The sequence below is a fragment of the Giraffa tippelskirchi genome, chromosome 11 (assembly GCF_054371585.1).
Source record: "Giraffa tippelskirchi isolate mGirTip1 chromosome 11, T2T-mGirTip1v1.2.pri, whole genome shotgun sequence".
Classification (NCBI taxonomy): Eukaryota; Metazoa; Chordata; class Mammalia; order Artiodactyla; family Giraffidae; genus Giraffa; species Giraffa tippelskirchi.
The window spans coordinates 62,674,469-62,700,359 of NC_137285.1; the positions used below are offsets into that span (position 1 = coordinate 62,674,469).

The following is a 25,891-nucleotide window of genomic DNA, read 5'->3' on the forward strand; positions in this document are numbered from 1 at the left end:
TAAGTATTGATTATTTTTCTTACATTCTCCTAAAGTAAATAAGCAAAATTTACTCTGAAGCAATACAGCTATATTTGATGTGTTACAAATAGATAGCTCAAACCCCAAATTCACTTAGTACCTTTGAATCTTAACAGGGATGAGACAGTAGAATTCGTAGAATAGTTAAGTGGATGAAAACTCTAACTGTTCTGTTTAGAGCATCAGCGTTAACACTCACTCTGTTTGTGAATTGGTAGTGGGCCTGGTGGTTTGTAAATCAGGAATTGTCTATATTTTTATACAGGAGTCTCTTACGTATCTTCTAAAGAGTAATACAGAAGTACATTTATTTTTTCAGTTAGTATTTTTAAAGTATGATCTGCAATTTTCCACAAAACTACAGTTTTTCTTATGATGATAAAAGTGCCCTGAAACTGCTGCATGAAACTTTCCAAAAATTATTTAGCTCATGTCAGTGTAGAACTGAGAAATGCCAGTGGTAGCCATCAAAACTTGATGCCTGCTCAACTGTTCTCATCCAGGATATTCTGTTTGCCCATTGTCCCTTTCATTCTCAAGGATGTAGATTCTCTCATTCCATGAATACTGTTTTTCCTTTTGTACTCCTTCATATCACAGCAGTTCATCCAAATATTCAGATGTCTGCTTCATCTTCTCACTGATTCCACATACCCAGTTAATTATTAAATGGACTCTGCCTCCTTAATATTATTTGACTTTATCCTTGTCTCCATCTCAGCTTTCACAGTCATGTGATTACTCTCTTACATTACTGTAGTAGCTTCTCAACAAATTATCTCATCCTACATATCCTGCTCTGCCTGACATGGTTCATTTTCCTTAAATCCTTCACTCGATCCCCATCTACCTTTCCATTTTTATCCTGCTGCTCCTCTCTTCCACCCGCAGATCTCGTGATCCACACCAGCTTATCCAGAGATTTCCTAAACAAGCTGTGCTTTCTCACACCTCTACAGCTTTGTTCACGGGGCTGTATTTGCCCACTGCCTGAAATTCCCCTTCATACTCCCTTTCGTTTCACTTGTTTATCTTTCATACCAGACTGAGTCTCACTTATTTATTAAATTCGTTTATTCAGCCATTGCTTTGTTCATTTATTCCTGAAATTTAGCCACACATTTTGAGCCTAAAGAATACAGGTCTTATTTTTGAACCAAATCCTAATAATCCTAATTTTACAAATTATTGTTTAATTTTTTGTCATTTTGGCCTTCCTCTCTTGTGTCAATTGTGTTTTCCTTGTTGCTTATCTTTTTTTTCCTGTATGTGTGTGTTTATCAACTGCTCTTTTCTTCTTTTACTTCTACAGTAATCAGAGTTGAATCATTATTAGTTTATAGTTTTCTCTACGTTAACATGGGGCTTCCCAGGTTGCTCAGATGGTAAAGAATCCTTCTGCAAGGCAGGAGACCCAGGTTTGGTCCCTAGGTCGGAAAGATCCACTGAAGAAGGGAATGGCTACCCACTCCAGTATTCTTGCCTGGAGAATTCATGGACAAAGGAGCCTATGGTCCATAGGAGTCCATAGGGTTGCAAGGAATCAGACACGACTGAGCAACTAGCACTTTCACTCTTTTTCTACGTTAACATACCACATTCAGATTTTCTGTTATTGAAAATAACCAGACTTCATAATGTATACACATGGCATAGTACTATGTGTAGGAGTTATCATTCTTTCAGAGTGATCATTGTATTTTTAACTGAAAAATTTTTTTCATCAGAATAATTTGTGTCTCAATCTTAGTCAAAAGAGAGAAAGTCCTAGCTTACATGATTTTATGGAGTTTGTGGCTCAGTGTGTCTGGACTGACATTCAACTCTGTTCTTCTGTCTTTTTGACCTTTTTAGTCCAAATTATGAGCCGACATGGGACATTCATTGTCATTAAGATAATCGTTTAAGTGTTGATTCTGATTTGTGCTTATTATCCATCTTACTCTGAGGAATTTGATTCTGGCTGTGACTTTGATCCTCTTTCATGGACTTCAGCTTCCTCATGATTTTTGTTTTTAATTTCTTCTGTTTCCGTTCTCTGGCAGACACTTTAAAGCTTTTACTCAAAGAGAATATTAGCACTTCTTTATTGGTGTTTAATAAAGGAAGTGCTAATATTGGCTCCATGATAGTCTGGTGATTAAAACCAAATATGTAATAGAAGTGATTTTAAGTTTAGGCCTTGAACCTATTTTCTTAAATATTATTTTAATGTACCTGATTTTATTTATACAGTTTGAATCCAAGATTTATTTATTTTCTTATTTTTTCTCATCTGCAGGAATCAATGTGAATAATAAACTCTGGTTTATCATTTTTGTTCATTTTTGTATTTTGCAAATATAGAATAGGGTACTTGTAGAAGTCATATCTTATTTTTTAAAGAACAATCTCAGTTTTAGCATTCAGACCTATTTAATATCTCTTCCAAACATTAAATTATTTTTAAAAATGTTTTAAGAACTTGCCACCAGTATTCATACCTTTAGCAAATTAATATTTGTTGGCTTAAAGCCAGTATCTTTTAAACTTTCATTCCTGGCTTTCTTACCGTATTGTCTTATTTATTTACTGGTTTATCTGTTTCCACTGTTCAGGTTCTGATACTTACTTTTATGCTCCCTTTGTCCCTATCCTTCAGTCTTAACAACGTTCTTAATATAGTATCAGTCTTTTGCTGCCATTAGCTTATTCTTTTCCTTGTACCTAATTGTTTTATTCTAAGCTCTTGATGCTATTTAAATACTAGAGTATCCAGTGATTATCTTGTAAATTCATGGCCTGTGCTGTGGTGATTCATGGTATTTTATACACTATTTATCATTATTTTATCCTCTCCCAAGTAGGAAATCTCTGTAGACCAATAATTTACTTTTGCTTTTTCCTGCCTGTTTAACTTTGCTTCATTTGTCCTTTAATCCTCAAAATAAATTCTTAATTCATATGGAAAGCTGGACAGGACCACAGATCATGGTAAGTCATCTGCATTTGCAGGGACTTTGGAGAAGGGTAAAGAACCGAGAATTTTTAATTGTCTTCTGTTTTAAACTTGCTTTATAATATATACCTTCGATTTTGCATTTCAATTTCAGTATTTACTAGGAAGCAACTTAAATAAAATTCTGTTTTTCAGCGATCCTATGAGAAACTTGCTCTGGGACCCTGATGAGTGGGGAAATGCCTCGCAACTTTATGTTTTCTCATTGCAGCTTTCTTTACAAAGCCCCACATAGGCTGTCTGTAGCCTTCTCACCTCCAGATTACTTAGATTTTCCTTGAGAGTGGTTAGATATCTGTATTGGAATATAAGCTCTGTAAGTTCAGTTTCAAAACTTGTTTAAGGTGTCCAGATTTGATGCCTTATACTCTTGCCTCACTTTTCCCATTGCCATAGCTTCCTGGAAACAAAAAAAATTTCCTCCTTAAACCTTTGACCTTACTGTCTGCTTATCACCATTATTTCTGTAAAAAAAATGACCACTCAGACAAAAGTAGACATTTCTTTCATTTTGCCCAGTCTGCCAAGTTCCTTCAATGAATTCTGGCTTCTTGATTTTCAACAGACTGTTATATCTGGGTTGCTATGGAAGGTACCACATGCTTTGGCTTAAGAATAGGTAAATGCCTCTGATAATATTCTATTGCATAGGGAAAATTCTTGTGTGGAAGAAAAGTGGAAATGAGTGGTATATCTTGATCTTGTTACCATTTCAAATATTACTTGCTGATGTTTCTCTCATTAAAATCACAAAGTCTGCAGTTAAATGTTCTCTATATGTTTTTCATCTCCAAAGAGTGTTTGTATGTTTTCCATAGAAATAGTTTTATCCCTTCTGTGAGTTTGGCCTTTCATCTTCCTATCACTTTCTATAGAGTTAATTTCTCTACTTTTTTTTTTTTTAAAGAACTCCTTTGTTAAAAAAAGTTTATTTGTAAAGATCCTTAATTGATGATAATAGAGAGTGTCAGGGAATTCAATTTTAAATGGAAAAATGTAAGTAACATATATGCTAACATTAAAAGGATAAATAATAGATTTATATGTGTTGACAAGGAAAAGTTTCAAGATATTTGTTCTTAGAAGAATGCTCTGGATATTATGTATAGCATAGCATAGTCTCATGTTTACTTTAAAAATATTATATATGTGATTATATAGGTTTAAAGGAGAGTCTTATTAATAGTTTTCTACTATCTAGTTGAATTAAAGGAAGAGGACATTCATTTTTATTTCATTCATTATTTTCACTTCTACAACAGATACTACTTCTGTAACCAAAACTTTAAAAGATATGATAAAATAACAGATTTGTAAATTTTAAAAATTGCAATGCTTATTTACTACTTTTTAGAATATTTTTGTTAACTTTAAATGATAATGATTATATTAATTGCCCTATATGGTTGCTCTTATGATGTATTGTTGAGTAGTGAATTGAAAACTGTAAGCTCTTGTATCATTGCTGGGACAGAAATAGAATACCGTAGAATAGAATAACATAGTGTAATACGATTTTATCTATGCAAAAGTAGAAGAAGAACTCAGAAATCTCTAATCTCTACCTCCTTCTCTGTCCTTCCCCCTTCCCTCCTCTCCATCCCTTCTTTCTCCTTCCTTTCTTGCCTTCATTCCTCCTGCTCACACACACATACACAGCTATTTAAGGGAAAGCTAGAAGGGAAAAAAGCATTTGAAACTAATAAGAGAGTAGAGTTTTGGTATTCTTATTTTTCCTATATTAATAGTCCAGTATTCTTAAATCAATGCTAAGTATGTCAGTTGTTTTAAATCATCTACCAAAATGCACAAAGTTTGAAATATGATTACATGAGAGAACTCATCTGGCAGTATATAAATTAGCTAGATAAGTTTTAAAAATTTCTCTGATTAGTAATAGCTAATAAGCATGATTGGTAAATTTACTTTCTGAGTCCTGATGAACGTCTAAAGGGGACTGAAAGTTTGCAGTTTGTTAGGCTGGCTTGTTTGAAGCCAAAAATGGTGTATACCCTTTGCTTCATCATTTGCACTTTGGATTACTGCTTTTATCTTTTGTTCTTATTTTTTTCCTAAACAAAATACATCTTTCTACTTTTAGTGCACCCGACAAATTATCTCTGAGAAGCTGGGCCGTGGATCAAGAACTGTGGACCTTGAACTTGAAGCTCAGATTGATATATTAAGAGATAACAAGAAAAAATACGAAAATATTCTAAAACTGGCTCAGACCCTGTCGACCCAGCTTTTCCAGATGGTGCATACCCAAAGGCAACTTGGAGATGCGTTTGCCGACCTGAGTTTAAAATCACTAGAACTCCATGTAAGATTATTTGAAATAACTGTTGGAGGGGAGAGGGGTGAAAATGGCAATAGGAGTGTCCTAAGAGGCAATTTGTTACATTTCTGATGTGTTGAACTCTTTAATAAAATTGGAATCTTGTATTCTTTTAAGATATTTCATGTAATTTTCAAGAAGGCCCAGCGGACTTTTGCCAAAATACTGATCCAAAGAAAATGTCAGCTGGAGGTTTCAGGGAAAGGGAACTTGGTTAGAGGAAAGGAAAAAGAGTCCTCAGCCTGCTTGAGCCTAGAAAGAATCATATATAATCATGAAATAACTGTGTGTGGGTAAACAGTAAATTTCAGGCACCTGTTGAAAATATTGGGGCTTCCCAGGTGGCGTTAGTGGTAAAGAACTTGCCTGCCAGTGCAGAAGACACAGGTTCGATCCCTGGGTCAGGAAGATCCCCTGGAGGAGAAAGTGGCAACTGTCTCCAGTATTCTTGCCTGGGAAATCCCCTGGACAGAGGAGCATGGCAGGCTGTGGTCCATAGGTTTGCAAAGAGTCGGGCACAACTGAAGCAACTTTAGCATAGCATGTTTAAAATCTCTTACCTAGTCTCTGAATGTCCAAACAAATAACTTACTTGACTTCGTTTGTGATACACTTTTACTGAAATCATTAGTGTAAATTATGAATTTTAGAGTGGAATTATTTTTGTGTGTATATCTATATAAGTATGCAGCAGAAAGCGTTATTAACCATTTCTTACGGTGTCTTTTCTGGCTGGCTCTCTGTTGCTGCGTGTGGGTTTTCTCTAGTTGCAGCAGGCAGGGCCTGCCCTGTAGTTGTGGTGTGCTGGCTTCTTACGGCAGTGGCATCTCTTCTTGGGAGTATGGGCCCTGGAGTGCACAGGCTTCAGTAGTTGCAGCCTCTGGGTTCACTAGTTGTGGCAGACGGGCTTAGTTGCTCTGCCACATGTGAGATCTTCCTGGACCAGGGATAGAACCTATGTCCTCTGAATTGCAAGATGGACTCATAATCACTGGACCACCAGGGAAGTCCCATCTAATGATACCTTAAATTACTCCTTATACATCTTTTTTTCCTCACCTGGAATCAAAAGATGTAGAAATCCCTTTTCTACGAAAATCCCCTACAGACTAATAACTTGAGAAGTTAGATAATTTAGAGCATTAAATTATTTGTTAATAATCTAGAATCTTGGACAAAGAAAGTTTGGCTAGACATGACAATATTGAGATAAATATTGAGATTCACTTCTAACTGAATCACTAGACAAAAAGAAGAATGAAACTAATATTTAGGAAGCTGAGTTATAGCAGCTGTTACTACTGAGTATCCACAATTTCAGTGTGATGGGCCAGGTGCTTTTTAGCCATTATACCATGTAATTTCTCTAATAACACTGGAAGAAATGTTATCCCGATTTTATAGATGAGGAAATGGAGGCCAGGATGGTTAGGTAGTTTTTATAAAATCATGAAAAACAAAAGATGGAAGTGGAATTTATATTCAGGCCTTTCTGTCTCTTCCTGTCTCTTTAAGTGAAATCTTTAGAAGGTGTGACCCAGAGAAAAATCCCCACAGTATGGAAAGAGATGATCAGAGTATAGGATCTGGGGAAGTACAGCAGTGTTATCAGTTTTGCTACATTGAATAGAGTCTATTAATTATATTACTTAACACCAACTGGGGACTTACTAGACATCAGATACAGCTCTAAGTTCCTTACATGTGTGTTAGCTCATCTGATGCTCAGTCCTAGTTAGTAGTACTTTTACTACCTTTATTTTACAGATATGAAAGAAAGTGAAAGTGAAGTCACTCAGTCGTGTCCGACTCTTTGCGACCCCATGGGCTGTAGCCTACCAGGCTCCTCAGTCCATGGGATTTTCCAGGCAAGAGTACTGGAGTGGGTTTGCCATTTCCTTCTCCAGGGGATCTTCCTGACCCAGGGGTCGAACCCCGGTCTCCCGCATTGTAGGCAGACGCTTTACTGTCTGAGAAGTCCTTTAAAAAAAACAAAAAAAAAAACTGAGAGGTTACTCCTCAGTATTCAAGTCCCTTGTTGTTATTGTTCAGTCTCTAAGTCATGTCCAACTCTTTGTGACCCCATGGGCTATAGTGCACCAGGCTCCTCTCTCCTCCCCCGTCTCCCAGAACTTGCTCTAATCATGTCCATTGAGTCAGTGATGCCGTCTGACTGTCTCATCCTCTGCCACCCCCTTCTCCTCTTGCCTTCAATCTTTCCCAACATCAGGGTCTTTTGTAGTGAGTTGGCTCTTCCCATCAGGTGACCAAAGGATTGGAGCTTCAGCATAGTCCTTCCAATGAATATTCAGGTTTGATTTCCTTTAGAATTAACTGGTTTGCTCTCCTTGCAGTCCAAGGAACTCTCAAGAGTCTTCTCCAGCACCGCAATTCGAAAGCATCAGTTCTTCGGCACTCAGCCTCCTTTATAGTCCAACTCTCACATACATACATTACTACTGGAAAAACCATAGCTTTGACTATATAGACCTTTGTTGCCCAAGTGATGACTCTGCTTTTTAATACACTGTCTAGGTTTGTCATAGCTTTCCTTCCAAGAAGCAAACATCTTTTAATCTCTTAGCTGCAGTCACCACCCATAGTGATTTTGTTGTCCAAGAAAATCAAGTCTATCACTGTTTTCACTTATTCTCCTTCTGTTTGCCATGAAGTGACGGGACTGGATGCCATGATCTTAGGTTTTTGAATGTTGAGTTTCAAGCCAACTTTTTCACTCTACTCTTTCACCTTCATTAAGAGTCTCTTTAGTTCCTCTTCACTTTGTACCATTTGAATGATATCATATGCATATCTGAAGTTGTTGATATTTCTCCTGGCAGTCTTTATTCCAACTTGTGATTCATCCAGTCTGGCATTTCACATGATGTACTCTGCATCGAAGTTAAATAAATAAGGTGATAATATACAGCCTTACTCTTTTCCCAGTTCTGAATCAGGCCACTGTTCCATGTCCAGTTCTAACTACTGCTTTTTGAACCACATACAGGTTTCTCTGGAGACAGGTAAGGTGGTCTGGTATTCCCATCACTTAAGAATTTTCCACAGCTTGTTGTGATCCCCATAGTCAGAGGGTTAAGTGTAGTCAGTGAAGCAGAAGTAGATGTTTTTCTGGAGCTCCTTTGCTTTCTCTGCAATCCAATGAATGTTGGCAGTTTTATCTCTGGTTCCTCTGCCTTTTCTAAACCCAGCTTGTACATCTGGAATTTTTCTCAGTTCATATACTGCTGAAGCCTAGCTTGAAGTAATTTGAGCATAAACTAGCTAGCATGTGAAATGAGTGCAATTGTGTGGTAGTTTGAACATTCTTTCACATTGCCCTTCTTTGGGATTGGAATGAAAACTGACCTTTTCCAGTCCTGTGGCCACTGCTGGGTTTTCCAAGTTTGCTGGCATATTGAGTGCAACACTTTAACAGCATCATCTTTTAGGATTTGAAATAGCTCTCCTGGAATTCCATCTTCACTAGCTTTGTTCATAGTAATGTTTCCTAAGGCCCACTTGGCTTCACACTTACGGATATCCAGCTCTAGGTGAGTGACCACACCATCATGGTTATCTAGGTCATTAAGACTTTTCTTGTATAGTTCTTCTGTGTATTCTTGCCACCTCTTCTTAATTTCTTCTACTTCTGTTAGGCATGATAAAGGACAAAATGGTAAGGATCTGTCCTTGTATGAAATGTTCCCTTGATATCTCCAGTTTTCTTGAAGAGATTTCTGGTCTTTTCCATTTTATTGTTTTCCTGTTATTTCTTTGGATTGTTCATTTAAGAAGTCCTTCTCATCTCTCCTTGCTGTTCTCTGGAACTCTGCATTCGTTTGGGTATATCTTTCCCTTTCTCCCTTATCTTTCGATTCTCTTTCTTTCCTCAGCTGTTTGTAAACTCTCCTCAGACAACCACTTTGCCTTCTTGTTTCTTTTTCTTTGGGATGGTTTTGGTCACTGTCTCCTGTACAGTATTACAAACCTCAGTCCATAGTTCTTCAGGCACTCTATCAGATCTAATCCTTTGAATCTTTGTCACCTCCACTGTATAATCATAAGGGATTTGATTTAGGTCATACCTAATCTTCGCCATCAGTGCTTGGGGGATAGACATGCCTACTGTGATGTAGTGAATGGTTGAATGGTTGAATGGTTTCCTTGGAAACGAACCATGATCATTTTGTCATTTTTGAGATTGCACCCAAGTACTGTATTTCAGACTCTTGTTGACTATGAGGGCTACTCCATTTCTTATAAGGAATTCTCGTCCACAGTAGTAGATATAATGTCCATTTGAATTAAATTCTGCTATTCCCATCCATTTTAGTTCACTGATGCCCAAGATGTTGATGTTCAGACTTTACATCTCCTGCTTGTCCACATCCAGTTTACCTTGATTCATGGACCTAACATTCCATGTTCGTATCCAGTATTGTTCTTTACAGCGTCAGGCTTTACTTTCACCACCAGACACACCCACAGCTGAGCATCATTCCGGCTTTGGCCTCGGTGCTTCATTCCCACCAGAGCTGTTAGGAATTGTCCTCCGCTCTCCCCAGTAGTGTATTGGACACCTTCCGACTTAGGGAGCTCATCTTCCAGCATCCTGTCTTTTAGCCTATTCATGGGGTTCTCCAGGCAGGAATACTGGAGTAGTTTGCCATTTCCTTGTCCAGTGGACCACAGTTTGTGAGAACTCTTCACTATGACTTGTCTGTCTTGGATGGCCCGTGTGGACAGCATGGCTCATAATTTCATTGAGTTACACAAGCCCCTTCTCTGTGACAAGGCTGTGATCCATGAAGGGGATTCAAGTCTGTTGGACTCAGTTTTATTTTTTAATAACTTAATTTTTTTCTGTTTTTTTCTTTATTTTATTTATGTATTTGTGTTTTTATTTTTGGCTGTGCTGGCTCTTCATTGCTGCGTAGGCTTTTGGTGGCTTCTCTTGCTTTAGAGCACGGGCTCCAGAGTCCTCAGGCTTCAGGAGTTGCCGCACGTGGGCTCAATAGTTATGGCTCCTGGGCTCTAGAGCGCAGGTTCAATAGTTGTGACACACAGGTTTGATTGCTCTGCAGCATGTGGGATCTTCCTGGACCAGAGGTTGAACCCGCGTCTCCTGCACTGGCCGATGGGTTCTTTACCACTGGCCACCAGGAAAGTTAGAGGACTGAGTTTTAATTTTTGAGTTTCTTATTTGAGCATTTCTCTTCGTAAGGATTGCTATTTTATGACTTTTATTCTTTCTTAGAGATCTTCCAATGATAAATTTACTAAATTTTTTTAAATAGAATAAAATGTTTTATCTTGCAACTACCATATGAGTCCATTGGAGATCAAATACACAGTATGGGATCTTAATGATCTTATTTTCCTGTATCTTAAGACACTTTGCTGTTTCATCATCTTAGGAATTATTTCATTATGACTCATCAGTTTTTCCTACCATGTTAAAAATGAGTAAGATAATACAACAAAAGAGTGACAGCATTGCCTAGGAGAGTTATGTAATAGTGAGATAAGCACGTTTGGTTTGTTTGCATTACCACAAGGAAATCTGGAGAAGCTATTTACATAGTCTTTTATTTTTTTTTTCACTTGAAATTTAAAAGTATTTTTAACAAAGTCAGAATTCTCAAATGATATACCTCATATATTCAGTTCTAAAATTGATATGATCAAAGTTTTTGTTTGGTCAGATATGTTCCTGATAATCAGTTAATTAGTCAGACTTAGACTGGAAAGCTTTCCCTGCTGGAAATTTAGTTAGTCCTTGCTGTCCATATGTTAAGGAGTCGTGTGTAATGTTTGCTAAGCCAAGACTCAGTTTATTCAGAGAGAATGAGCTAAAACTGGTGTTGAGTGATCCTTCCTCAGCTGTTTGTCCAGATAGACCTGAGCTTGAGAGTCAGTTGGTCACTAGGTTTACAAAGAAATGTGTATTGTTAATATTTATACTTTGAGGAGATTCAGTCAAAACACAGAAATTGTAGTCTATTTTATGTCTGAAAGTTTTAGCCAATTGTTACCTAATTTGGTTGTGAAAGTTAAAGCCTCTCTGATTAATAATCTGCTATATTTTTCTTCTTAACAGCTGTGCTTACAGTATAATAGAAACAAAACGTGGAAATGAAAATATTCTTTCTAGTACAAAGTAGTTTAACTTTAAAATTATTTGATTTTAGCTGTACATCTAAGCTAATGACAGTTTGGTTTACTAGACTTTTTCTGTAATTGTATAGCTAGTTGTGATTTACATTCCTATTTATTTAAACATTGAAAAAAAAAACTTCTATAGCTAGATTTCTAAATCAAATATTTTCCCAATAGTGATGTGTTTGAGACTTTCTTTAGTCACATTTACTGATTTACAGCTGGATAAATTAAGGTGACTTTTTTTGTTGTTTTAGGAAGAATTTGGCTATAATGCAGATACCCAGAAGCTGCTAGCTAAAAATGGAGAGACTCTTCTAGGAGCCATTAATTTTTTCATTGCCAGTGTAAACACTTTGGTGAATAAGACAATTGAAGATACATTAATGACTGTGAAACAGTATGAAAGTGCCAGGTAAATATAGATTTTCATTATATTGTTTGTTTTACAGATAATACGTAATTCAGGTAAGATTTGGAGTTGCCAACAAGAGAAACCAACTCTGGACAATATGAACAGAAAAAGAATATATTATTAGAGTACTGTAGGAGAGCCCACAGAGCTAATAAAAAGGCAGGAGAACAGTTCTAGAAATGCGCAAGAGCCAAAGCCAAAATAATGCCTCAGAAGAATCTCATTAGGGTTCTGACGCCTGGGTACCTCTGGCACTTGATGCTGCTACAGCTCACATTAATAAAAACTCCAAAGGCTCCTGAATACTTTGCTTCATTGCCTTGAGAGTATCCAGTTGAGCCTGGTCATGTGCCCAAACTCGGCCTGTCTGGATTAGGAAGGTAGGGGAGCTCGCCGCTGCAGCTTTCTTGGCAGAGGACAGGGCCTTGTTTTCCACCAGGTCGATAGCAGACGCCCTCTCCACTCTGGCCTGAGCCTGCCTGTTCAGCCGTCCTACCGCTGCTCCCCTGGAGGCAGTACAGTGCTTCTGCAACAGCCAGATGCGCAGCTTCAGTTTCCTTTGGATATAGAAGCTCATTTCTGCCTCCATAATTTTGTTAGTTATTCAGATTATAACCAGTCTTCAGACTCTTCCAGATTTTATTTTTTACATAAATTATTTGCCTTGTATTTCCATGGTGGTTTATAATACAGTATTTTCATACTTTTTTTACACACTTCCACACACATGATTTCTCTGTCTCATAACCATCCTGTTAGGTAAACAAAATACATATTAATAGATGCTTAGAAACGTCTAAAATGCAGCAGATCTATGATAGCATTTTTCAACTTCTGATTCCAGACCCAGTTTTTTTCCCCCCACTCATTTTTGTCCCCTGAAAGTTTTTTTCCTCTGAACACTTGATTTCTTTATTTTCTGTTATACTTTTTATAGCATAGCCAAAGATAGTAGATACTTTACCTTTTTGGTGTATAACTTTACTTTTTGGCCTCTTGGTTTAGTTTAGTGATATAAGAAGTGCCTGTGAAAGTGCTAAATGTATCTAGTCTTTTTGCAGTTGAGTGCTTATTCTTAAGTATATATGTCCTTATGCTTTACATGACTAAAAGCCTAAACCACATGGAAAGTTAACTGTTTTTTTTTTAATTGATAGTAGTTGCTCAAAACATTTTTGTACCTTATAAACACTTACATAGTTTCAGTTGAAGCTTTAAAAAGTTATTACCATGTTCTTTAAATAGCTTGCCTTTTTACACACACCCTCTTTCCTGAAATCTTCTTTATATTGACGTGTAGTTGGTTTATAGTATTGTGTTAATTTCAGGTGCACAGCAAAGCAATTCAGTATACACACATACACACATGTTCTTCTTCATATTCTTTTCTATTATAGGTTATTATAAGATATGGAATATAGTTCCCTGAGCTATGCAGTGAGTCCTTGTTGTTTATGTACTTTATATATATATACATATATACATACTGATGTGTATCTGTTAATTCCCCATACTCCCAGTTTTTCTTTCTCCCCAGCTTTTCCCTTTGGTGACCATAAACTTGCTTTCAAAATCTGTGAGTCTCTCTTTGTTTTGTAAGTAAGTTCAATTGTATCATTTTTTAGATTTCACAAATAAGTGATGCTATTTGTCAAGTAAGTGATATGTGATATTTGTCTTTCTCTGACTTCACCTAGTGTGGTAATCTCTGGATCCATCTATGTTGCTGCAAATGGCAGTACTTCATTATTGTTTATGGTTGAGTAATTTTAATTTTTTAAGGAACTTCCATAGTTTTCCATAGTGGCTGTACCAGTTTCCATTCCCACTAACGGTGTAGGAGGGTTCCCTTTTCTGCACACTCTCTCTAGCATTTATTATTTGTAGAATTATTTTTTTTGGTAGACTTTTTGATAATGGCCGTTCTCACTGGTATGAAGTGATACCTCATTGTAGGTTTGATTTACATTTCTCTAATAAATAGAGATGTTGAGCATCTTTGCATGTTGAGCAGATGTTGAGCATCTGTTGACTATCTGGATGTTTTTGGAGAAATGTCTATGTAGATCTTCTCCCCATTTTTTGATTGGGTCGTTTGTTTTTTTGTTATTGAGTTGTATGAGCTGTTTGAATATTTTGGAAATTAAGCCCTTGTCAGTCACGTTGGTCACCAGTATTTTCTCCCAGTCTGTAGGTTGTCTTTTCATTTTGTTTATGGTTTCCTTTGCTGTGCAAAAGCTTATAACTTTGATTAGGTCTCATTTGTTTATTTTTGCTTTTATTTCTTTTGCCTTTGGACACTGACCTAGAAGACATTGCTACAATTTATGTCAGAATGTTTTACTTATGTTCTCTTCTGAAGTTTTATTGTGTCATGTCTTGTATTTAAGCCATTTTGAGTTTATTTTGTGTATGGTATGAGGGTGTGTTCTAACTTCACTGATTTACATGAGGCCTTCTAGTTTTCCCCACACCAGCTTGCTGAAGAGACTCTCTGTTCTCCATTGTATATTCTTGCCTCCCTTGTCAAGGATTAATTGACCATAGGCGTGTGCGTTTATTTCTGGGCTCTCTATTCTGTTCCATTGATCCATGTGTCTGTTTTTATGCTAATACTGTGCTATTTTGATTACTGTAGCTTTGTAGTAGTATCTGAAGCCTGGGAAAGTTATGCTTCCTGCTTTGTTCTTTTTCCTTTGGATTGCTGTGGCAATTCTGAGTCTTCTGGAGTTCCATATAAATTTTAGGATTGTTTGTTCTGGTTCTGTGAAAAAGGTCATGGATAATTTTAATAGCAATCACATTAAATCTGTAGATTGCTTTGGGTAGAATGGCCATGTTAGCAATTCCAGTTCTTACAAACCAAGAGTATGGTATAGCTTTCCATTTCTTTGAATCATCTTTAGTTTCTTTATCAGTATTTTATAGTTCTCAGCATATAGGTCTTTCACCTCCTTGGTTAGGGTTATTTCAACTCTGTTTTTCATTTTTTTGTTTGTTTGTTATTTTTGACAATTTTGAATGGGATTTTTTTTTTTTTTACTCATTTATTTTTGGCTGTGCTAGGTCTTTGTTGCTATGTGTGGGACTCCTCTGGTTGTGGCAAGCAGGGGGTACTCTGGTTGCTGTGCATGGGCTCATTGTGGTGGCTTCCCTTGTTGCAGAGCACGGGCCCTAGGGAGTGCAGGCTGCAGCAGTTGCTGCTCCTGGGCTCTAGAGTGCACGCTCAGTAGTTGTGTATGGGCTTAGTTGCCCCGTGGCGTGTGGGATCTTTCTAGACCAGGGATGGAACCCATCCCCTGCGTTGGCAGGTGGATTCCCAACCACTGGACCACCTGGGAAGTGAAAGATTTTTTTTTTTTTGGTAAGTTTACTTTTGATCTTTGCATAAGAAGAGATACTTCTATCCTATGCTGTGTTTGTAGCTCTCATTTTAGTATCAACATTTCATTCTCAGTGACTTGGAAAGGAAGGTCAAGACAAGTACTTGGGGTTGTCTGTTGGGAGAAGGGCACAAATGGATCTCTGTGCCTTATTTAAATTTTGGACTTGGTTTTTTTTTTTTTTTTTTGCTTTCCTTTATTGTTTGAAGAATTTAGTAATATAGTATTAAAATCAGAAGACAGGAAAAAATGAAGAAATCTATCAGTGTGATTTTGCTCGGTAACATTGAAGGGATGTCCCAATAGAATATCCTTCAGTAATACTCCCAGTAGCTGGTTTTCCAATCTCTGTTTAAATCCTTTCATGAATATTGCCTGTATGTTTCAAAAGATATATGTTTATTATGTATATTTTCATTTCTGTAAGCTGTTTCTTCTCCAAATCTGTCTATTCATTTTCATAGTATCCTAATTTGTTCATAATGAATACTTTTCCTTTTATCTCATAATCATTTTAAACATTCTTATTTTCTAACCTAAAAAAGACTGTTCTAATATCTGTAGTTTTGAAGTTGAAATTTCTTTTGTTCTGAAAGTATCCCAGTTTAGAGACTATGTGAATCTAGTTTCTGTCTCTGTACTTTGTAATTGTCCACCTATCCTGATTTTTAAATATAAAGTATATTTTATTTGAAGCATGTAATATCTTCCTCTTCAGCATTTATTTCTAACATGTTTCTAAAAATATTAACCCATATTAGAGAAAAAGACATTAGATGTCACTTACCATACACAAAACATTTTATATTTAATTTGCAAAGGAGAAAAATAAGCCTCTAGAGGTTAAGTGGGTTATTTACTTGGAACCGATTTCAAAGTCAAGTGAAATTTCGTGAGCTCCTGCCTTCTGTTTTTGATCATCAGGCCTCAAACTTGAATTGGACTAATCTCAAATTTTCACATCTAATTTTAAAAAGTAGCTTTCACATCTTATGATGAGGAATCTGACTTAATGTATAATGTGATATAAAAATCTCAATTTATCCAATAATATAGATTTGTTTGAAACTTTTGAACAAAATTATCAATCAAGTTATATATACTAGATAGCTGGTTATCAGGAAACCTTTACACAACCTCTGTATCTACTTTAAAAATCAGCAACAATAATGACCTTACCCATCATTGATTCTCATATTGAAATTTCAGTATATGATTTTATTCAGTAAGCTTAGCTTGGTGGTTCACTTTTCTGTGCCGTTTCTGGAGTAGCTGAGGCGTTGACTAGTGTAACACTAAAACATTGCCTGCCGAGGGATAACACTGAGAAAGAACCCCAGACTGAAAGTGTCTCAGTCGTTGAATTTTCTTCTCTGTCAAAACCAGAATGTATTGACTTTTAGGGTAAGGGTCAGCTATTTGATCAGCACAGAAAGTGGCAGTTTAGGCAGATGTCTGGGTGGCCTTTTAACGCTCCCTATTATGCACTGTACAAGTATTTCCTAGCTGTCGGGGCTTCATGCATAGAAAATCTTATAACAGCCTATTCAAGACTTCTCCAGAGCAGCACCAACAAGGGAGCCAGTTGTGGTCAGAACTTTTCAGATGTGGACACCTGTTTCCTATAAGTTTTACATAAGACATAAAGTAGCTAACTATCAGTAACATTATTGGTATGGACTCAGTTCAGACTGGCAACCTTGAAGTGAAGAGTTGCATTTTGAAAACTTAGTATATTTCTCTTCCTGGTGGTAGTGAGCACTTTTAGCTCTTAGGGAAAGCTCTTAGGGAAAGTTTTACTTTGACACCATCTGCAAACTGGATGTAAAAATTAATGTCAGTATTATAACTTTGACTGTGTTTAAATTAATTGCTGTTATTTAAAGTTATACCCCATGGCAATGAAGAATATTTATCTTCACATTAAATCACCACACATTACTGTTTATTTTTGTTCTACTTATTTCCCTCTTACTTCTGACTGATGTTAGTATGTTTGCTTCAGTCCATCCCTCTTCTAATTTGGCTGAAATGATAAGCACTCTAAAGATATTAGTTATTAGCAGGTGTCCTAACTACTTTGTATATATGGGTTTTGGTGGGGAAAAAAAATATGTTTTTAGATTATTATTCCCATTTCTGAAGCAGAAAATGAGAGCAAGAGGGAGAAAAAAAAAAAAGCTTAAGACATTGGAGCCAGTGAAGGACAGAGTAGTCATGCAGTTTGACCATTGAGCCCATGAAATTTAACTAGCTATTACCATGTCAGGTGTGCCTCCTAAATTTTTAGTAACTCTCCGCCTCTGTAGCTTTCCTATCAATGGCCATCGTCTTCCGAATTCAGTGACTCATTTCTCTTTTGCCCATAGTCTTCTAACTGGTTTCCTTCTGATTTCTTAACCTACTCTAGTCCATCCTCCATGCATGACTTTACCACTATAGTCATCTTTCTGTCCTGAGCAAGTAGAACATGACACTTTCCAACTCAAAGTTTTTCCAGGGCTTATTATCACTTGTCCCTGGACTCAGTCTGATCTCTGTAGTACTGGCCTGTATTGTTGTTGTTCAGTCACTCAGTCGTGTCTGACTCTGCATTCCCATGGACTGCAGCACGCCAGGCTCCCCTGTCCTTCACCATCTCCGGGAGCTTGCTCAAACTCACGTCCATTGAGTCAGTGATGCCATCCAGCCATCTCATCCTCTGTTGTCCCCTTCTCTTCCTGCCTTCAGTCTTTCCCAGAATCAGGAACATTTCCAGTGAGTCAGCTCTTTGCCTCAGGTGGCCAAAGCATCAGCTTCAGCATCAGTCCTTCCAATGAGTGTTCAGGGTTGATTTCCTTTAGGATTGACTGCTTTGATCTCCTTCCTGTCCGTGGGACGCTCAGGAGTCTTCTCCAACACCACACTTCGAAAGCATCAATTTCAGTGCCCAGTCTTCTTTATGGCCCAACTCTCACATCCGTACATGACTACTGGAAAAACCAAAGCTTTGAATATATGGACCTTTGTCGGCAAAGTAATGTCTCTGCTTTTTAACATGCTGTCTAGGTTGGTCGTAGCTCTTCTTCCAAGGAGCAAGCATCTTTTAATTTTATGGCTGGAGTCACCATCTGCAGTGATTTTGGAGCCCCCCCCCCAAATAAAGTCTGCCACTGTTTCCATTTTTTCCTCATCTATATGCCATGAAGTGATGGGTAGGTATACCATGATATTAGCTTTTTGAATGTTGAGTTTCAAGCCAGCTTTTTCACTCTCTTCTTTCACCTTCATCAAGAGGCTCTTTAGTTCCTCTTTGCTTTCTGCCATAAGAATGGTGTCATCTGCATATCTGAGGTTAATGATATTTCTCCTGGCAATCTTGATTTCAGCTTGTGATTCATCCACCTGGGCATTTTGCATGATGTACTCTGAATATAAGTTAAATAAAGCAGGGTGACAATATATAGCCTTGACTCACTCCTTTCCCAATTTTGAACCAGTCTGTTGTTCCATATTTGTTTGTTACAGTATGGCCTGTAAGATCCTGCTTAATCTCAATTCCGCCTTCCTGCCTGATAACTAATTCCTTTTGTGATCTTATTCCGACTTCAGGTTGTAAGTTACTGAATTACTTGCCCAATGTGTCATGGTACCTTACAAATCTATGCCTTTATGCATAGTGTTCTCTTCCTGAAATGCTCAATCAATTTCCCAGCCCCAACCCACCTCAAAAACTCTTAACCATCCTTTAAAACTTGTTTTAATTTTCTCCTGAGATGCTTTTTAAGATACCTGATTAAGTAATTCTTCATCTTGATTTCCATCTTCCTTTCCCCATGGCAGTATCCCTTATCACATTTTGTTGTAGTTGTTTAAGAGCTTCTCTCTGTCTAGACTGTTAACGTCTTAAAGATAAGCTATGAAGATGGTAGATAAAATCTGTTTCTAGCATAGTGCCTGAAACTATAAAGTTAGCACTTAGTATTTGTTGAATGAATTGTATCATGAATGAACCAGTGATACTCTTTTGACCTTGAAAGGTGAAATTTATTAAATTCAATATGAGTCGAGAATAAATTGGGCTTGTTGTGAGGGACTCATGTTGTTTCTCAAGTCATGTATACATTATAGAGTATGTTTAATTCCCAAAATAAATACAAATTATACTATAGATAGTTTAATAAAGAGCTTTAGTTTTAGGGCATAAGTTTGTGGTGCTGATTTTGACTGAATTCTAGATCACTGAATGTTGATGTCTGGTTGCTCAGTCATGTCTGACTCTTTGCCACCCCTTGGACTGCAACATGCCAGGCTTCCCTGTCCCTCACCAACTCCTGGAACTTGCTCAAACTCATGTCCATCCAGTCGGTGATGCCATCCAACCATCTCATCTTCTGTTGTCCCTTTCTCCTACCTTCAGTCTTTCCCAGCATCAGGGTCTTTTCAGAAGAGTCAGTTCTTCCCATCAGATGGCCAAAGTATTGGAGCTTCAGCTTCAGCATCAGTCCTTCCAGTGAATATTCAGAACTGATCTCCTTTAGGATTGACCAGTTGGATCTCCTTGCAGTCCAAGGGACTCTCAAGAGTCTTCTCCAACACCACAGTTCAAAAGCATCAATTCTTCAGTGCTCAGCTTTCTTTATGGTCCAACTCGCACATCCATACATGACTATTGGAAAACCATAGCTTTGACTAGATTGGAATTTTGTTGGCAAAGTAATGTCTCTGCTTATTAATATGTGGTCTGGGTTTGTCATACCTTTTCTTCCAAGGAGCAAGCATCTTTTAATTTCACGGCTGGAGTCACCATTCACAGTGATTTTGGAGCCTAAGAAAATAAAGTCTGTCACTGTTTCCATTGTTTTCCCTTCTATTTGCCATGAAGTGATGGGACCGGATGCCATGATCTTAGTGTTCTGAATGTTCAATTTTAAGCCAACTTTTTCACTCTCCTCTTTCACTTTCATCAAGAGACTCTTGATTGCTCTTCGCTTTCTGCGATAATGGTGGTGTCATTTGTGTATCTGAAGTTACTAATGTTTCTCCTGGCAGTCTTGATTCCAGCTTGTGCTTCATCCAGCCTAGCATTTTGCATGATGTACTCTGCATATAAGTTAAATAAGCAGGATGACAATATACACCCTTGAGATACTCCTTTCCAAATTTGGAACCAGTCCATTGTTCCATGTCCAGTTCTAACTATTGCTTCTTGACCTGCATACAGATTTCTCAGGACGCAGGTAAGGTGGTCTGGTATTCCCATCTCTTGAAGAATTTTCCACAGTTTGTTATGATCCACACAGGCAAAGGCTTCAGCGTAACCATTGAAGTAGAAATAGATGTTTTTCTGGAATTCTCTTGCTTTTTCTGTGATCTGGTGGATGTTGGCAATTTGATCTCTGGTTCCTCTGACTTTCTAAATCCAGCTTGAACATCTGGAAGTTCATGGTTCATGTACTGTTGAAGCCTGGCTTGGAGAATTTTGAGCATTACTTTTCTAGCATGTGAGATGAGTGCAATTGTGCGGTAGTTTGAACATTCTTTGTCATTGCCTTTCTTTGGGATTGGAATGAAAACTGACCTTTTCCAGTCCTGTGGCCACTGCTGAGTTTTCCAAATTTGCTGGCATATTGAGTGCAGCACTTTCACAGCATCATCTTTTAGGATATGAAATACCTTAACTGGAATTGCATCACCTGTACTAGTTGTGTTTGTAGTGATGCTTCCTAAGGCCCACTTGACTTCACATACCAGGATGTCTGGCTCTAGGTGAGTGATCAAACCATCATGATTATCTGGGTTGTGAAGATCTTTTTTGTACAGTTCTTCTGTGTATTCTTGCCACCTCTTCTTAATATCTTCTGCTTCTGTTAGGTCCATACCATTTCTGTCCTTTATCGAGCCCATCTTTGCATGAAATGTTCCCTTGGTATCTCTAATTTTCTTGAAAAGATCTCTAGTCTTTCCCATTCTATTGTTTTCCTCTATTTTTTTGCATTGATCGCTGAGAAAGGCTTTCTTACCTCTCCCTGCTATTCTTTGGAACTCTGCATTCAGATGCATGCATCTTTCCTTTTCTCCTTTGCCTTTAGCTTCTCTTCTTTTCATAGCTATTTGTAAGGCCTCCTCAGACACCTGTTTTTCCTTTTGGCATTTCTTTTTCTTAGGGATGGTCTTGCTTACTGCCTCCTGTACAGTGTCATGAACCTCTGTCCGTAGTTCTTCAGGCACTCTGTCTATCAGATCTAATCCCTTGAATCTATTTGTCACTTCTACTGTATAATTGTAAAGGATTTGATTTAGGTCATACCTGAATGGTCTAGTGGTTTTCCCTACTTTCTTCACTTTAAGTCTGAATTTGGCAATAAGGAGTTCATAATCTGAGCCACAGTCAGCTCCCGGTCTTGTTTTTGCTGACTGTATAGAGCTTCTCCATGTTTAGCTGCAAAGAATATAATCAGTCTGATTTCAGTATTGATCATCTGGTAATGTCCATGGATAGAGTTGTCTCTTGTGTTGCTGGAAGAGAGTGTTTGTTATGACCAGTGTGTTCTCTTTGCGTAACTCTGTTAGCCTTTGCCCTGCTTCATTTTGTACTCTAAGGCCAAATTTGCCAGTTACCGCACGTATGTCTTGACTTCCTACTTTTGCATTTCAGTCCCCTGTGATGAAAAGGACATCTTTTTTGGGTGTTAGTTCTAGAAGGTCTTGTAGGTCATCATAGAACCATTCCACTTGAGCTGCTTCGGCATTGGTGGTTGGGGCATAAACTTGGATTACTGTGATATTGAATGACTTGCCTTGGAAACAAACAGAGATCATTCTGTCGTTCTTGAGATTGCTCCCCAAAACTGCATCTTGGACTCTCTTGTTTCCTATGAGGGCCAATCCATTTCCTTCTAAGGGATCTTGCCCACAGTAGTAGTAGATATAATGGTCATCTGAATTAAATTCACCTATTCTGGTCCGTTCCTAAAATGTTGATGTTCACTTTTGTCATCTCCTGTTTGACCACTTCCAATTTACCTTGATTCATGGATCTAACATTCCAGGTTCCTATGCAATATGGTTCTTTACAGCATTGGACTTTACTTCCATCACCAGTCACATCCACAACTGGGTATTGTTTTTGCTTTGGCTCCATCTCTTCATTCTTTCTGGAGTTGTTTCTCCATTTACCTACTGAGCTGGGGAGTTCATCTTTCAATGTCATATCTTTTCCATACTGTTCATGGAGCTCTCAAGGCAAGAATACTGAAGCAGTTTGCCATTCCCTTCTCCAGTGGACCACATTTTGTCAGAAATTTCCACCATGACCCATCTGTCTTGGGTGGCCCTACACAGCATGGCTCATAGTTTCACTGAGTTAGACAAGGCTGTGATCCATGTGATCAGTTTAGTTAGTTTTCTGTGATTGTATTTCCTAAGTACTGAACAATTGACACTATTGCATAAGTCACTGTTTAATAAGCAAAGTAATGGTGTACCTACTTGGGTGCTATGACAGAGGTGTTGTGAGGACTGGGATCATGCAGTGACAGTGTTGGGGTAACTATTTCAGCTTTAATGGTTAGAGAGTACTAGGGGAAGGCATCTCAGGGAGCATGAGGTGATAAAGTGCTCCATGGTAGATACCGTAGTCACATGCTGAATACTAATGTTACGGAAATCCACCTAGAGTTGTGTTGTGCATACGGTAGCCACTCAGCACAGGTGTCTATGGAGCATATGAAGTGTACTAGCTTGAACTGAGATGTGATGGAGACTTAAACAGTGGATTTCAGAGACTCAGTCTCCCACCCCCCAAAAGTGCAGTAGCTCATTAACCGATTTTTTACACTGATTATGTATTACAGTGATAATATTTTGGATATATTGGGTAAAATAAAACATACTGTTAAAGAGATGAAGTTAACTTTTTTTTTTGGCTATGCCTTTGTGGCACATGAAATCTTAGTTCCCTGATGGGGGATCAAACCTATGCCCGCTGCATAGGAAGCAAGAATTCTTAACCACTGGACCACCAGGGAAGTCCCTAACCTGGTTTTTAAATTGTGGAAATTTTACTTGTCAGTTGATACTGCGCTTGAAAAGGAATAGTTAATAAGATTAAGAAGCAGTCCCCTCCCCCCTCCCTCTAAAAAAAGCAGCTCCCCCACCACCACGCTTATATTAATAGCTCTTTGTAATAAGATACTTGTTTTTAAAAGCATAAAGTATCAAATATGTATGAGGATTATTATGTATTAATGTATAATATGGGACTGTTGTGTAGTTCCACTTCACCTCCTGAACTTACTTCACACTGTCTTTGTAGCATACTTCACTTATTCTCCTCTTTCCAGAATTGAATATGATGCATATCGTACTGATCTGGAAGAACTGAATCTTGGACCACGTGATGCAAACACTCTGCCAAAGATTGAGCAATCACAGCATCTGTTCCAAGCACATAAGGAGAAGTACGACAAAATGCGCAATGATGTTTCTATCAAGTTAAAATTTCTAGAAGAAAATAAGGTAAATGTATTCTTTACCTTCTGAGGTTTTTTTGTCTCTGTTAACTCTTTCATTATAGAATTGACGCTTGAACCACCTGGGGATTGGGGGCACTGATCCTCCAATGCAGTTGAAAGTCCACGTGTAACATACAGTTGGTTCCCTGAATCCAGGGTTCCCCTGTGTCTGCAGCTCCACATTTGCAGATTCAGCCCACCATGGATCATGCAGTGCTGTAGTATTTACTGTTGAAGAAACCTCACCTGTATGTGGACCTACACAGTTCAAACCCATATTGTTTAAGGGTCAACTTTGGAATTGTTGGAAATGAAATTCCATTTATAATCAGTGTTTTCATTTTTATAAGTACATAAAGTATATTTACCTTTACCTTTCTGTCATTAAAGTCATTATCAGCTGTACTGTTCCAGTCTTTCACATGTAACAATTGGCAAAAAATACTTGATGTTGATCTTCAGACTGGTGTTGGTATCAAGTGCTTTAGAAAGTTACATAATGGTAGATTCTGTTCTGAATATTTTGAAAACTTTTTATTAATGGTAGGTACAGATTTCAGGAAGGAAACAGCATTCTTCTCCGTACCTAATAAATGAGGAATAACTGAAAGGTTCTGATTAGGGTTGCAGTTAGCATAACCTAAAAGAAACAAGCTAAGAAATCAATTTTCCAGATTATTTTCATGTAACATGAACACATCCAAAAACTAGAGCAGTGAGAGGTGATATGGACCTACTGTAGCTTTTGTTGGATGTAGAGTCATGTAATAACAGGCTAGGGGCTCCGGTTTGAGTGAAGAATAGGTTCTGGTGTTTAACATCACAGGCATGCTTGGACTGGGGAGAAGGACTGCAGTTCTCCTCCCGACTGGGAGAGCCAGTCGGAAGCTCAGTACAGAAGAGGTGTAGCGTCCTGTGGAGACAGGGTCTCACACTGCACACTGGTGGTCCCTTTCCTGTGCTTTCCATGTCCTCTGACGTCATAATAGAACTTCAGCTCTGCTTTCTCCCAGGTACCTTCTTAGTATTTTTCAGTTCTGTCTCTTGATATCTTCTTGTCTTCTTTAATCTTTCCTTAGAAACTCTTCTGGCTACTGTAAGAGCTGCTTAGATTTCCTTGAGACCAGGACTGTCTCTTACTTTTTTTTTTCTTTTAGCCACAGTGCATGAAAAGTACTGATTTTCCATTACATTGAAACCATTATGTTGTCAGTAAAGGAAATCTCGGCAGAGGCATCAGACAGGTTGCTCAGCACTATTCAGACAAGAGCACAGTGAGCCTTTTAGTTTCATTAGCTGAGCACATGCTGTGGCACTCATTTTGGTCATTTGGTTTAATATTTTGAAGGATAAGAATATGTCAATACTTAGATATAGACATATATTTTAAATATAAAAATATTTTTTACATTCTTCCCTAGAATCAGTGCTACATAAAGTATGCTAGCATTTTATGGGTTCTACTTAAAGCTGATTTGAATGGAAAAAAAGGAATTCATCTAATTTGAGGGTCCAAGACCTCTGCTAATAGAGGAAATGATTTGAGGAAATGTTTAAAATCGTAATTGTGTTCTTTTGGAGCCTAATGGTATTTGTTGTGTGCTATTCTCTGAATAGTGAGGTATGGATATTTTTTGTATTTTGTATTTTTCTGTATTTTAAACATTTTCTATGAAAGGTTATGTTGCCTTTAGAAAAAGAGAGATAAGCTTATTTTGAAATAATTAATGTCCCTAAACCACCCATGCTTATTTGGTTCTTGCCAGCAAATTATACAGGGATGAATAATGGCTATGTAACTGTAACTCTCTTACTGTATAGCTCTTTCTGAGGCTTGGCAGTAGATCTCCAGATTTAGACATGAACCAGGGAAGTCACTTATTTGTTATTTACTAGGCATTTTACATGTATTCTCTCACTCATTCATCAAAACAGTCTTCAGACTCGGGAGACACGCTGAGCAGGGAGGAACGTTGGGAATAATAGAAACTTGTGACGTAAACACTCTTGAGGCGCCCTTGTCAAAGCCCGCACTGGGATCACTCCATCAGCAGAGAAGGGAGAGAGAGTGCTTTCAAGGCT

The 25,891-nt window shown here is 37.8% G+C and overlaps 1 protein-coding gene across 10 annotated transcripts in view; it reads left to right on the top strand.

The window, feature by feature from the left end:
* ARFIP1 (ARF interacting protein 1) overlaps positions 1-25,891 on the top strand; it is a 135,802-nt gene that overhangs the window by 82,415 nt on the left and 27,496 nt on the right. For all 10 annotated transcript variants that reach the window (XM_081543660.1, XM_081543654.1, XM_081543658.1 and 7 more), the window contains 3 exons: positions 5,121-5,342; positions 11,774-11,931; positions 23,639-23,813. In XM_081543660.1, the coding sequence (XP_081399786.1) occupies positions 5,121-5,342; positions 11,774-11,931; positions 23,639-23,813 (555 nt within the window). The remainder of the gene's footprint in view (positions 1-5,120; positions 5,343-11,773; positions 11,932-23,638; positions 23,814-25,891) is intronic.